The sequence below is a fragment of the Papio anubis genome, chromosome 3 (genome assembly GCF_008728515.1).
Source record: "Papio anubis isolate 15944 chromosome 3, Panubis1.0, whole genome shotgun sequence".
NCBI lineage: Eukaryota > Metazoa > Chordata > Mammalia > Primates > Cercopithecidae > Papio > Papio anubis.
Genome location: NC_044978.1, coordinates 72064203 through 72079536, shown reverse-complemented (window position 1 = coordinate 72079536; position 15334 = coordinate 72064203). Strand labels below are relative to the sequence as shown.

At 34.1% G+C, this 15334-nt stretch overlaps 1 protein-coding gene across 1 annotated transcript; it reads left to right on the top strand.

Moving 5' to 3' along the window:
- The first annotated feature begins 10209 nt into the window (after positions 1 to 10209).
- On the top strand, positions 10210 to 13850 carry TRAM1L1 (translocation associated membrane protein 1 like 1). The gene has a single exon (XM_003899119.4). It carries the CDS (start codon positions 10610 to 10612, stop codon positions 11717 to 11719), a length of 1110 nt encoding a protein of 369 aa, XP_003899168.2. The 5' UTR covers positions 10210 to 10609; the 3' UTR covers positions 11720 to 13850.
- Positions 13851 to 15334: the final 1484 nt, after the last annotated feature.

Here is a 15334-nt window from a genome sequence, read left to right as displayed (position 1 = left end):
ATACTCAGCTATAAATGGCATATCAGTCAGCGTTTTAAAAAATAGAGCAAATTAAATGTTGACTGGAACAGATTACTTGCAACAGAAATTAGAGCTTACATAAATATAGAAATATCCGGAGAACTTAAGGCATAGAGTATATAAGGAATTTGGAGCAACAGAGAAAGTCACCAACAAAAACATTTGTGTAAGTTGGTTGGTTGGAACTAACAGGAAAATTCCAGACTTTTGTTGGTTTGTTTCTTTTTATGTCTGACCACCAAAAAGCAACAGAGAGAGCTCATAGAGAGGTATGTGGCTGCTGTCATTGCTAAGAAAATTGCAGTGAAATGCTTGAGGGTTGGCTCAAAAATGCTATTGGTTGGTGGGAATAGTAAGTGGGAAGAAAAAAGCTGGATGTTGGATACTTCTGGGCACTTCCATATTTTTCTGTCAACATGCCTGACTACCGCAATATACTGAGAGGAGTGATTTCTTCTCACCCACATGCATCTGTTGGCTAACTGTAACCAAATCATACAGTAAAGTGGTTTCATGAAAATAGCTGTCAATTCTTGTACTTGAAGTAAATTACATACATCATATATTTCAGTAGTAGTTTAAAATGAGAATGAACCGATATATTTTTATTTATATAAATAAATGTTGAGAAAAATTTTAAAATAACATAGTATATTATACATGTGACACTTAAAAATATCAAAAACACTATTCATTGATTATATTAGGAAGGATTTAAACTGAGTCCATGTCATATCTCCTAAACAAATGATCACAAATATATATCAGAATGTTAAAAAAAATTAATCTGTGAGCTGGGAACATAAGTGTTTATTATATATTGCCTTAGTCCATTCCTACTACTAAAACAACAAAATACATTAAACTAGGTAATTAGTAAATAATGAACACTTATTTCTCATAGTTCTGGAGGATGGGAAATCCAAGGTCAAGGTGCCAACAAATGTAGTATCTGGTACAGTCTTGTTCTTTGCTTCCAAGATAGAGCCTTGTTGCGTGTCCTTTGGAGAGCAAAAGCACTATAGCCTCTCGTAGTTGAAGAGAGAGAATGCTCAGACGGCTCTCTAAAGACTCTTTTATAAGGTCACTAATCCCACTCACAAGAGCAGATCCCTCATAACTTAATTACTTCCCAAAAGGCCTCATGTCTTAATACCATCCCACAATGGAAATTACATTTCTACATAAATTTTGGAGGAACATAAACAGACAAACCTTATTCTGTTTATTTTTTTGCAGGCAAGAAATATTTTACAAGCATTTAAAAGAAAATTAATCATTAATGTAGGAAAATTTTATACAGAGTTTTGCATTACAGCTCATTATAATAGAAAACAAGAAAATACATAATAAATAATGTGAAAATTATACATTCATAAGTATTTTCCATTATTACAGTGTGTATGTTAACATAACCCATAAAAATGTTTATTTTACAATATTCAAGTTAAGAAGCAGAATTAAAAAGATTCAAATTTCATATTATATAGACCTATTAGTATGTTATGTACATTATATATATGAATTTTATTAGTGTTTATCTCTCTAGGGTACTTGACAACTTTTAAGATATTTTCTAGGTGTATGGCTATAACTTTCTGTAGTGAACATAAAAATACATGTTATTTGTGAGCAAAAGATGAACTAAAAACAAGGTACAAACATTTTAGGGAAATGTTTATTTTATAATAATAAAGTTAAGAAGCAGTATTCAAATGATTCAACTGTAATTTTTAATGTTATTAATTTATGTTACTAAAATACATATTAATATGGTTTAAAATACATTTAAGATATGTATTTTTAGAGGATAATTTTGACACAGTGTGAGAAAGCTTCAAAATCACTAGATGTAAAGTGTAATGACCTACTAGTTAAGTACTGATTTCGTCCAGTGAGAAGTAATTCAAAGCTCACTGCCTATAGCATGGGATATGGAGAAGATTTGCATAGGAAGCAAAAGTTTTATTCATAAGTTCCTCTATCTAATATTCCACCCAATTTATAATAGTAGTACTAAAAATGTACTGACTAGCATATTCTGTTGTGCCTGTTTTGGTAATTAATGTGGTACCAATTAATTATATTTATTTATTCAGGGATTTTATTATAAACACAGGTGCAAATAACATTCTTAGACACATCACTTACATATCATTTACTCAACAACATGTACTAAGAACTTTGAGCCAGGCACTATTCTATGCAATAGGGATGATGAATTCACCTATGCAAGATGAAGAAATCTGAGATTCAATTCAGTTGTTAATTTTGAGGAAATATAAATATGACCAGACTCTGTCAACAATCTGTTCTAAAAATGAATAGTTACTGAAAAGCCTAAACATAAAGAAAAATATCACTTTTTAATATGAAAAGCATTTTACTATCATACAGATAAATATCCAAGAGATAATGTTATTCAGGTTTATTTCAATAAGTTGATTGGCACTATGGTATTATGCAGCTTTCATTTCCAATCAAGATGCACAAGTTCTCCCTGCTGTGTTCAGACTCATGGCTCCCTCCCAACCACTTGGTATCAGAGCTCAAGGGAAATCAGCCTCCTTTGCATTCTCCTCTCTCCAACTTTGCCTTTAAGTTTACATTACACACAGAGAAGATCACTCTCTGCCCATAGTCTGGTTTTGGCTCCAAGTGATTCAGGAGATGAGTGCCTCTGCCATCTCCCCAGTAACTCTGAAGCCTCTTACTTCTAAGCAGCCTTAACCACTGACATCCTATTACCTGCCCTTTCCCATGTGATATCCTCTTCATAGTCACAGCTGGCTGACTGATATTGTAGCAACAATATGCTCCATCCTTATTTAAACAGACCACGTGGGGCTCCTGCTTTGCTATCTACTTTTTCACTCTGGCTATTTGCTATCCTCAGTGGGCCTCAGTTTCATCATTTTTTAAAAAAGTGGAGTAAATAATTCCTACCTCAAAAATTGTTATGGGAATTAGGTGACTTCATACATATACAAAGACCAGAGCAGAGTAGCAGGCCAGACTAAGCTCTTAATAAGCTAACTCCTATTGCCTTCTATCTATAGCAAATGTATAGATACTTCCCTAAGTCTCCCTGGAGTTTGGTTTCACTTGATCATTTCCTGCTTGCCTGTTCATTGGACAGAATAAGCACATAAAACTATGTCATCTAAATCTTGAGAAAATACAATTGAGAATTTTGTGTGAAGAGATTAGGTGTAGTCAATTCCTCCATGTGATATGGAGACAGGAATCAATTGTATTTCATAACAATAAATTTTCAAAACCCAAGAATGTATTAATTTTAATATTTCTTTCCATCCAAGGTCATTGGTAATCCATTTGGTAATCTTGCTTGCCTTGGGAAATTTGCATGAGAAGACTTTTACTACATGAGTTTTTATTGCATCATACAGAAGAGTTTGTAGAGGAGAAAATTCAGTAATAGTCCACAAGTGTTAAACAAAATAACGGAAAAGTTGAAAATAATAAACTTCCTATTGAATAATAAAGTTTTTGTTAAAACTTTATTTTTTATTGTGATGGGGGCTTGCTTTCTTGCTTAGGCTGGTATCAAACTCCTGGCCTCAAGTGATCCTCCTGTCTCAGCCTCCTAAAATGCTGGGATTACACATGTGAGCCATTGCACCCAGCCAGTAATAAAGGTCTTTAACATTAAGAGAAAGGACAGTATAGGCCAGGCATGGTGGCTCATGCCTGCAATCCCAACACTTTGGGAAGCTGAGGGGGGAGGATCACAAGATCGAGACCATCCTGGCCAACACGGTGAGACCCAGTCTGTACTAAAAATACAAAAATTAGCTGGGCATGGTGGTGCGCACCTGTAGTCCCAGCTCCTAGGGAGGGTGAGGCAGGAGAATCGCTGGAACCCGGGAGACGGAGGTTGCAATTAGCTGAGATCACGCCACTGCATTCCAACCCAGTGACAGAGCGAGACTCCATCACAAAAAAATAGAGAAGGGACAGTATAAAAACTCATCTGTTTAAAGTTTGCCAAAAATATTTGGGCAATTATAATTTAATTTTTAATATTTCTAATACTTATTATTCATTTCCAAGCAATTAAAGAGAAACACATGCTTTATTTCCACACTATCTAAATGAATCATATAAACTAGTTATGTATAAGGGTTATTAGTCTTTGAACATATGTTTTAAAGCACAGTTTCAAAGACTAAAATGCAAGTATATCAGAAGTAAAAAATTTCAATGGAAGTTTACCTTTAGGAAAACACTAAAGTAGCTGTAGTGTTGTATGACCATTAGGCAGGTCTACATCATCACACCTTGAGGGAGAATCTGTCAAGGATTCAAATAACTGTAAGAATTCTTTTTTTCTCTGTAAAACTAGGGAATGCAGGCATTTCCAATGAGAATTAAGATAATTTTTATCTGTATGGATAGTTTATTAAAGTTGGATTGTTTTGATCAGAAAGTTGATAAAAGTTAAAATACTATTGATGTTTTCATCTATATTAGCATTGGTATATAATAATATGATAACAATAATGCTCAAATGATCTTTATTTTTCATTTGGCTTTCATTTTTTAGTGTCTGTGTGTGTGTGTGTGTATATATATATATATATATATATACCCTGAGAGAGTTAAGAAAAAATTGAAATTCCATATAAATCATTAAGGAGGCAGTGATTCCATCAAGGAGGAAGTAGATTTTTTGAAGACATCAAGACTATAATTTAATTTAACATTCCTACTAGACACCAAGTAGAAACACAGCACCATTGTTTTTCACATGTAAAAAAATTGTAAAAGGTGGTTTTTCTATCATATGTCACGCCATATGTATTATACAACCGAAATTTTGGAAGAGTAGTAGAATCAGAGGACTATTCCTCATCAGTTACTTCACAGGCAGCAACCAAAGAAATGTTTTATGTAAACAAAGAGAGAGAGAGAGAGAGAGAGATTGTTTAAAAAAAAAAAATAGAATAAAAAACACAACAGTTCAGTGTAATGTGTGCAAATCACAATTTATACAATGGCCTTTTTGTACTTTTGCACCTTCCACAAATAGTATATCTAGCAATAGCTGAAGTAATCCATTAACACAATGCTTAAAATGTTTAGATCTTAGACCAAACTTTAAATTCCTTAACTATGGCCTACAGGCATTATAAAAAATGCACCCTAATGATCTCAGTTCTTTTATCAGTCATCCCTCTCCCTTACTGCATTCTTGTCATCCTGGCCCCTTTGCTATTCACGGGACAATCATTCTTGCTCTTGCCTGATAACATTTGAACTAACTACATCCTAGCATGTTTCCCTCCAGATATTTGTATAGTTTTCTCTAACCTCCTGTACATCTCTATTCAAATATCACCTATTTAGAGAGGCTGTCCCTGCCCACTCTACCTAAAATAGCTATCATTATATGCTTCCTCTTCTTATCCACCTTTTCTTCCCAGCAATTTTCACTGGCTATTTGCAAACACATATATTTGTACTGTTTGTGTCCTCTAATTCTCCCTGATTATTATGTAAGCTCCATGAGGATGGGTATAAGGTTTATTTTCACCCTTAAAAGGGGCAATTGAAAAAACAAATTACTAAATGTTGATTTTAATTTTATCAATTCTTACATTTTAGTGGTAGACTGACACTATTAACCTGTTCCAGAAGTTTACCCTTAGATAGTGCTTCATATTTTTTCTTGGTAGGTTTCCAATAAATCCATGGGAAAATAAGCATTCTAAAAGCTGTAAATATTACTTTGAGTTTTCCTTATTACATTAAATATTTAGCCATAGTGCATAGTGTGCATTCTTCTAAAAGTTCATGTTTTAACATGTCTTATCAATTATAAAAATGACTTTGAAATAATAAATATATCTTTAATTAAATTATTTAAAACTTTAAGTCGGTCAAATTCCAAGAGACTTTGTAATTTCATGCACAAGATAAACTATATTTTTTTGCTTAATTGAGCTAAGCATTTGGTGAACTCAGTCAATTATAAATGCTAATTATGAACATCGATTTAAAAATCAGACTTGGGTCTGATATTTTGAAGTAGTTCTTTTTCAACATTTCTTGCGTCTTCAAATGCAACTGAATTCTGGAATATTAATGTTCAATTTAATTAATTGAATAATCCAAATTTAAGTTATTAAAAGTTTGGTATTATAGAGGTATACACATATATATTATTCTTAGACCTAAAAATATTGAAAAGTGAGGCTACCTCTATATTATAAAGTTTCTACTGTACTTTACTATGTTAGCAAAATCGGAATCAATGTCAGTTTATACCTTTAAGGTAATTATTTAAAAAGACACATAAATAATTTAAAAGAGGTTTCTATAGCTAAGCTATTCATATAAATAATAATGTTGGAGATAAAATACAGATATCAAAAGGTTGTATTGCATAGCTAACAGCAAGCACTAATTATTAACATCTATTTGAAATACAGTACCTTAATTATAGTGAGAACTTTTACTGATATTTTCAAGTCAAATGTTTCCTATAACAAAGTCAATATAACATTTTAAATATATAATTCCACCAATGCCTGGCCATCGTCTGAATACATTCTGAGGATAATCAGAAACTGATTCATATGTTGTTCTGTGGATTCCACCTGTAAACTTATTTATGCAATGTTAATTCCTTGAAGTATTAATGTGTAATTAATACTCCATAATTAATTCTATAATCAATGACTATTACATGACAAAGACAAAGATTAACAGTATTATGTTAACACTATTTGGCTTCTAGTGTCTTTTATCTTTTAATATATGCAAGTCAACAAACAGAAACAAATCAACTTATAATATTTAATCCATGTTTTAGGGAAAAAAATCTTCCACAATTTCCTAGAAAGGAAGATTGGACTCAAACCAAAATCTAGGAACTTTACCTGGATGTATCTTATAGTTATTATTGATTTTTGACTGCTGTTTGCATCCCATTTTCTCACTCCTAGATGGAAGTGTCTATTGCATTTTTCCTACGCTTTGGGTGTGTGGGAGCCAGAAATCTTTTTCTTTTAGTTCACAAGATTTCACACCAAGAGTAACTGCAACAAAGGAGAGGACTTTCCTTTATCAGCTCCTAGATCTAATTTAGCTTACAAAAATAACCTGTGTAAGAAGACTGAACCTGATGCTATATTGACTTAAGACTATTGTTTGCATTGGAAGGAAATAGTGTATATTTCATGTCAGAGGAAACAAAATTTATTCCCAATGGAAAGGATGTGGCTGTTTAAAAAATTAGCAAATACTAGGTATATTTCTCATTAAAAGGTGATGCATATGGTCCACACCCTCCCCTCCATCCTCACCCCACCTTGAAGTGAAACAGGTTGTGCCTACCTTGATATTGAAAATTATATAATATGACTTCTAATACTAGGTCATAAAAGGCCATGCAGTTTCTGTCTTGTTTGCTAGAAATCCCACTTTTGGAACATTAAGCCACCCTTTCATGAAAATGCCAACAATGCACTCAGAGGCCACAAGTAGGCATTCTGGTAGACAGTCCTAGAGTACCTTAACCTTTTCAAAGCTTCTTATAAACTTTGTGTTTATGAGCATGAATTAGCTTTTTCCTTGGGGCAAGTTTAGCCTTACTTAAAACACTGTAGCTTTTCTTGGATCTTGTTTGAATGTCACAAGTGTTCAATGAGGATTCTACTTTTTGGCTGTTCCAATTTTGAAAGTTTCCAAGTCCTATGCGAAGTCTTGGGAAATTTCAATTCACAATTCCTCCATTATTTTTCACTTGGAGTTATGCATTTTAACCCTATACATGCACGACTTAATATTAGTAGCAGAATCTAGGGAACACGTATGCAAATTTCTGGAATTCATTTAACCACCTAACTTTCTCTGCACAATTACTCTGTCCAGCAAATTTCAGGGACCTCAGCTTTTCCTAATTTCTCTCTCCTCAAATCAGCAAAAGCATGGAGCTTTTGGGTTTTCCTTTCCTGCAGGCTGGTTTGGAAAATGCTTCCAGGAGAAAATCAGGACAATTATCGGACTCATCTCATTTGTCTGCCTTCTCTCACAGATCATAGTCCTATGCTGTGTGTTTTGAACTATTTGAAAAGAGTTATTTCATATATTTTGTCTAGTGTTAAAGTTATTTACAACAGGAGTGAAAGTTCAAACACAGTTACTACTTTATTGGTGGAAGTAGAAGTCTCCAGTTGAATTTTAATAATTATCTGTACCATAGACATAGAGCTGTGCATAAAGGAAGAATACCCAGAAAATACACTATATGATTTAATAATCATAGTGGTGTTATAATTTTTGAAAATGTTCCTATATACAGTTTATTCTTTGTCAAATAAAAATGCCAAGAAAACCAAGGGAATCAAATATCATAAAATATTACTGAAATACCTTTATATATTCCATTAATATGACATTTTATGTTTTATGAGGATATTTTGGTGAAATCTGAATCTAAAATTCAAACACTTAGACTACATTAAATGTAAAATTTAAATTAAAATTTTACAATACAGGGAATCATTTGGTGTTATAAGCTCAACAAAGGGAGAGATGATACGCTGAAGAAAGTTCCTCTACAGGAAAAGCAAGTAGAAAGAGAAAAAAAAAACCTTATTTTTTTAAGTCCAGAGATCATTTTAAACTAGCCCATAATTGCTTTTTTTCCCTTAATAGCAAAATAACATTTAACATGTATATACAAATATGTGCATTGTTCACTTTGATATGTGATTTTTTTCTTAGGTTGAAATCTACCTATTCGTACAAGTAATGTTGGGAGGTCTGTATGCCAAATACAAATTCAGAAATTAAACAAGTAATTTTTATATTTAATTACTGTGCCACAAAATGATCACAGTCACATTGTTTATGTCTATAATGAATTATATATTTAAAATTATAATTTGTCTCAAAAAGGTAAATAGCTACTTTCTTGAATAAAGTCTTGACAGTCCCCTCAAGGCACTGTTCTTGTATTTGATTCCTAAGGACTGCTATCCACAAGTTTGATTTTTTTTTTTTTAATTTCTTGGTGCCCTAATTTTTAGACCTTTATTCCTCGATGATTTAGTTCAGAGCCAAGAACTGAGAAAAAGCTAGGAAAACAAAGAATACAGTGAACCCTCAAAAAAATGTACTATTCAATGAGGAATCCTTCAAGAAATAGTGAATTCTTGCAGTGGAAAAATATGTAGGTACTTTCCTTATCTCAGGAACACCTTCCACAACAATTCTATATGCAATAATTTGACTGTTCTGGGAAATGCAGGTGCACTTTCCATCGATCAGAGGACTTTGTTCAGCATCATAAAAGTAATGACACAATTTGGTTTGCATCTATTACCAGTGTATAGGATACAGAGAAACAATGATAAAAGGCAATGGGACAGCCTAAATATACTCCATGCTTTATTCGTTAAATCCTGTGGCAATTTTTCTTCTAAAACGTGTATTATGAACTTCAAATCTTAAGTCTATCAGAAATGACTGTAATCTCTTGAGACACAGAAGAAACAAGAAAATCACTCTGCATTGAAGGAGAAATTCGAAGACTGACATGAAATTTGAATTGAGAAAGATATTAGCGCTAAGGAAGAAGCTGTTTTTGAAATGTAAATTTTGGCAAAGTTATATATGCAACACCTACACAAATGACATATGAGGTTCTTATCTGTTGTAATGAAGAGATTCGGTTTTGAGCTTTGTAGCCAAAAGACCTTTCCATGAACTAATACTTCTCTCCTTGTAACTGTCACTCAGTCTTTCAAAATACTGGCTAGACGTTATCATTGAAAACATTACTATTATTGTAAATAGGGGCACTAGTTTTAACATGCTATATTGTTGACCCAGTAAATATTTCCAGGTATAATTGATTTACAGTAAGAGGCAGTACAGCGTAATAGTGAAAAGCACGCTCTCTGGAGCCAGACTGGATTTAAATCTTTGCTCTAACACTTACTAGGGATGTGAATTTGGCCATGTTACTTAACCTCTCTGTGCCTCAGTATTTTGTCTCTTGAAAAGGGGTGGAGGAGGGGAGATTATCACAGTATCTACCTCATTGGGTGTTTCAGGAAAGTTAAATTCATAAATATAAATAAAATGCTTAGCACAGCAACTGATAAGTAGTACTGGTAGTTTGCTGTTATTATTATGCTATTGTTGTTACAATTAATGATCTGAAGAATAACCAGAGCTCTATAGGTTTATCATGATTACTAATGAAGATGCCACTGAAAAAAGAATTCAGGAGCATCTTGACGATGGCAGCGAGTTTGAAGAAGCGACGATCAACGTTGAAGATCACCGCTCTCAATCCCGGGCCTGGCGCCGGGTAGGGGCGCGGCGCTCGATTTCCTTCCCTGCCTCCGCCGTCCCCCTGGTGCGCATGCTCAGCTCCACTCGGCCCTCGCCTTTGATTTATTTTTTTTTTTCTGGGCGGCCGCGGCGACCCGGGACTGACTTCAGGATGGGAAGTGGAGCCCCCGGAGCCGCTACCGTGGCGGCGGCGCTGTGAGGAGCAGCCAGGGGGAGGCAGCTGCGGCTTGCCGGTGAGTATCCGGGAAGCGCCACCATGGGGCTCCGTAAGAAGAGCGCCAGGAACCCCCCAGTTCTGAGCCAGGAATTCATCCTGCAGAATCATGCGGACATCGTCTCCTGCGTGGGGATGTTCTTCCTGCTGGGGCTTGTGTTCGAGGGAACAGCAGAAGCATCCATCGTGTTTCTCACTCTTCAACACAGTGTTGCTGTCCCTGCAGCAGAGGAACCAGCCACGGGATCAAAGTCCCTCTATTATTATGGTGTCAAAGATTTGGCCACGGTTTTCTTCTACATGCTGGTGGCAATCATTATTCATGCCACAATTCAGGAATATGTGTTGGATAAAATTAACAGGAGAATGCAGTTCACCAAAGCGAAACAAAACAAGTTTAATGAATCTGGTCAGTTTAGTGTGTTCTACTTTTTTTCTTGTATTTGGGGCACATTCATTTTAATTTCTGAAAACTGCCTGTCAGACCCAACTCTCATATGGAGGGCTCATCCCCATCGCATGATGACATTTCAAATGAAGTTTTTCTACATATCCCAATTGGCTTACTGGTTTCATGCTCTTCCTGAACTCTACTTCCAGAAAATCAGAAAACAGGACATCCCTCGTCAACTTGTCTACATTGGTCTTCACCTCTTTCACATTACTGGAGCTTATCTGTTGTACTTGAATCATTTGGGACTTCTTCTTTTGGTACTGCATTATTTTGTTGAATTACTTTCCCACATGTGCGGCCTGTTTTACTTTAGTGATGAAAAGTACCAGAAAGGCATGTCTCTGTGGGCCATTGTGTTTATCTTGGGTAGACTTATGACTTTAATTGTTTCCGTACTCACTGTTGGGTTTCACCTGGCTGGATCGCAGAATCAGAATCCTGATGCCATTACTGGAAATGTAAATGTGTTGGCAGCTAAAATTGCTGTTCTGTCGTCCAGTTGCACGATCCAAGCCTATGTAACATGGAACTTAATTACTCTCCGGCTTCAGAGGTGGATAGAAGATTCTAATATTCAGGCCTCATGTATGAAGAAGAAACGGTCAAGATCTTCTAAAAAAAGAACAGAAAACGGAGTGGGAATGGAAACTTCAAATAGAGTAGACTGTCTGCCAAAGAGGAAAGAGAAATCTTCATAATATTTGCAAGCGCATTGATTAACGTCTGCAAAGGAATCTGCTCTTTGAGATTTCTTTCTGCACTAGAGATTTTTCTGTTTTTGAAAATAGTTCGTGCTCTTTGGTTTTTGTTATTGAACTGTTTCATGTATTTTTTAAAGACATTTGAGGGTAGGGTGATTATTATGAATGGGAAAAAAAGATTTTGGTTGAGATTTAATTAGTAATCGTCAAAATAATGTCAAAATAGTTTTGGGGATCACCACTATATTTTGTTTTGATTTTTAACCTTTCAACATTTTCCTGATGATTTGCAGAGATAATCACACAATTTTGCATATCAATGATACTAGTTCTTATTCCCACCAGTGTTTCATAATACCAGACAGATAGTCTGTCCTATCAAGGTTATGTGTTTAATGTTTGCTTTGGGGTAAAAGTACTAAAAAGGTGGAAATCAAACAGTATTCTCTAATTGTTAGAGTTTATTTTTTAAGAATTTACAACTCAGAAAAGATTTGTAAAATCACCAAAATAATAATGTTCTTTATTTTACAGGTAGTGATTATTAGTGCTACATCCCCATTTAAAAAAAAAATACAGTACTAATGGGTAACACATATGGAGGTTTATTGCCATATATATTGCATCAAAAATCATTAATTAATATAAAAATATTACTGAAGAGTTAAAATCATTCCTGTCCATTCCACTTGTAAATGGGAATTCATGAAATTAAATATTACTTTAAAAAGGATATTGGACTTAGTCTTTTTTATATATGTTTATTAAAAATGATTCTTAATGAGGCCTTATAAGATCAGTAACCACAGCATCTTAGAAAAATATTGTTTGTGTACCACATTGAAAAATAATACTTGGCATGTGTATAAAAAGAATGTCAGCTAATTACATTTGGAAAACATGTACCAACCTTCAATAAGTTGAAAATTAGATAGTCACATGAAAGACTTTCGAAAAATAATGTTGTTATTATTTGTTTTCATCTTTAATTGGGGAACATTTATGTGTATAAGACATATTTTGAAGATTATTTACATACACATGTATGTATAATCTGTATCTTTGCAGAAGCCAATAGAAACAATGGGAATTAGTGGGTGAGTATTTATACATATTGCCTCTCAATCCTTATTTCAGTTTTATTTCCATAATGTGTTTATATAATTTTTCAGTAAGACAATACTTTACAAATATGCTAGGGGAAGGCCATATATTTCCTATTCCTTTATATTTTCTCCTACTATGTCTCTCATCTCTGAATATTTTATAGCCAGCTCTCTCTTTGGTTTAAGTAATTCAACTCTCCCAAGCATGGAGGACCCTCATTAAGTGTAATACTTTTGTTACAGATCACAGACGGAAGAGCCACTCTTGGTAAAACATTCCTTTCTGTCTGTTTTCAGAAGTAAATATCAAAGCAATATTTCATCTTTTTTTTTTTTTTTCGTATAGACTCCATCATCTTACCTATTTTTTTTTTTTTTTTTCCAGTTACTGAATACTGTAATATTGGTAGCACGTGCTGTAAGGTCCAAAGTAAACCAACTGTTATTCAACTGAAGAACAAAGATTTTTACCTTCTCGTATGACAGAGTTCTTTTTTAAAAACTATTCTAGCCCATTACCTGTAACCCCACTCCTGGTAACAAATGCCCTATATGTTGTATACTTCTTTACAAGTAACTGCAGATCTGACTCAAATTGGAAAAATAAATTGCAGAAAAATTATTATGTTACATGATTAACAATGCCAAGAGTTAATGTTGACTTAGCAATAGATGTGATTAGGATTTAGATCAATTTCCCTAGGATGTTTCTTGGCTCTAACCCCTCAGCTTTATGTTCTGCATGGCAGCAAATAATGAAAACTATTCTAGGTTTTGTTTCTTTAACCCTGTGATGGAGAGAAAGAGAAAAAAAAACTAATTTCTAAAATTCCTAAGACAATGGAAGTTACCTTTAGTAAAGTCATTTGATAAAGGAGTATACTGGACTGATACATGTAAGTCAGGTTTTATGCTTCACCCATGGAAAAAGGCAAAGCCCTTTTTTATGTGTGTGTGTGTAAGATATTAGTTCACAAGAGGAAGCAAGGTTATTGAGAAAAATAAAGGGAAAGATGCTGGCTACATCTCAACTACTCACAACGGTATTCCTACTCAATAAATATTGTCAGAAAATAAACATATACCAAATAAATTATGAAAGCAACATTACAAATGAAATTTAGCTCATTACGAATTAGGTATTTTTAAAAATTTATTTTCAAAACATTCCTGCTATGATAAATCTCAGTGTGATAACTTGGTCTGTGTCAAAATGAACCACATGGAAACATAAATTTTCATTATGATTTAAGTTATTATTAAAGCAGGCATTAATTAACCCTGTGAAGGCTCAAATAGCTGATAACCTGCATCCCCCACCAACACCAAAACTGCAGAAATCATAAAGATACATCTAATATTTCTATTTAAAGATTTTGTGATTTATTGCCTTCAAAGTTTAGCTTTATATTTTAAATAAGTCTACAAATACAGGTTTTTCCAGCATGGGATCAAAGTATATGTTTATTTTTGAAAAAAATTTTGAAAAATTTTCAAAAATTTTCTGCTAGCATTTAATTAACAGTGTATACCATTTGTTTTTAAACAAATAGTATCAACGTGTCATGCAACCTATGTATCTTTTAAGGGACAAAAAGTTTTAGGCCTCATTATTCTCTTGCTGGTAAGTATAATTCTCCATTTATTTTAATTAGAAAAAAACATAAAATACTTTTCCATTTATCTTTCATCAACATTGTTTATTGGTAGCAGAACCATGCATAACCAATACCATATTAACTTGGAATAGATTCAAGAAGATTAGAGTTATTAAATTAATAATTTAAAGCTTGCTTGAAGACATGAAATATTCTGATATCTCTTTAAGTTGGAAAAATAAACGTAAAGTTTAAGTTCTCACTCAACTAGACTAAGTGAGAATAATTTGTATAGAGTAACACAATACTTTTTACCAATGCTTTATGCAGGACTTGTCATATTGGAACAGTTTCTTAGAGGAAGTTCTTGTGGAAAGCCATGCTTGAGAATGTGGCATATGAAATAGGCTGTGGCGGGCGCCTGTAGTCCCAGCTACTGGGGAGGCTGAGGCAGGAGAATGGCGTAAACCCGGGAGGCGGAGCTTGCAGTGAGCTGAAATCTGGCCACTGCACTCCAGCCTGGCGACAGAGCGAGACTCCGTCTCAAAAAAAAAAAAAAGAAAAAAGAAAAAAAAAAAAAAAGAAGAAATAGGCTAGTACGTGGGCCTTTGTACTGTGGCAGAGAATGCCCTCCAGTGGGAGAGCAGACCTTTGTAATCTGGACAAAATAGACGGTGTTGCTGAGTATACAGAGGTAATTACTTTTATTTATTTATTTATTTATTTATTTATTTATTTAAGATGGAGTCTCGCTCTGTCTCCAGGCTGGAGTGAAGTGGCATGCTCTTGCTTCACTGCAACCTCTGCCTCCTGGGTTCAAGCAATTCTCCTGCCTTAGCCTCCCAGGTAGCTGGGATTACAGGCATGCACCACCATGCCAGGCTAATTGTGTTTTTAGTAGGGATTGG

Coding starts and splice junctions, on each gene's coding strand:
- TRAM1L1 (XM_003899119.4), top strand. CDS start 10,610: ATGGGGCTCCGTAAGAAGAGCGCCAGGAACCCCCCAGTTCTGAGCCAG.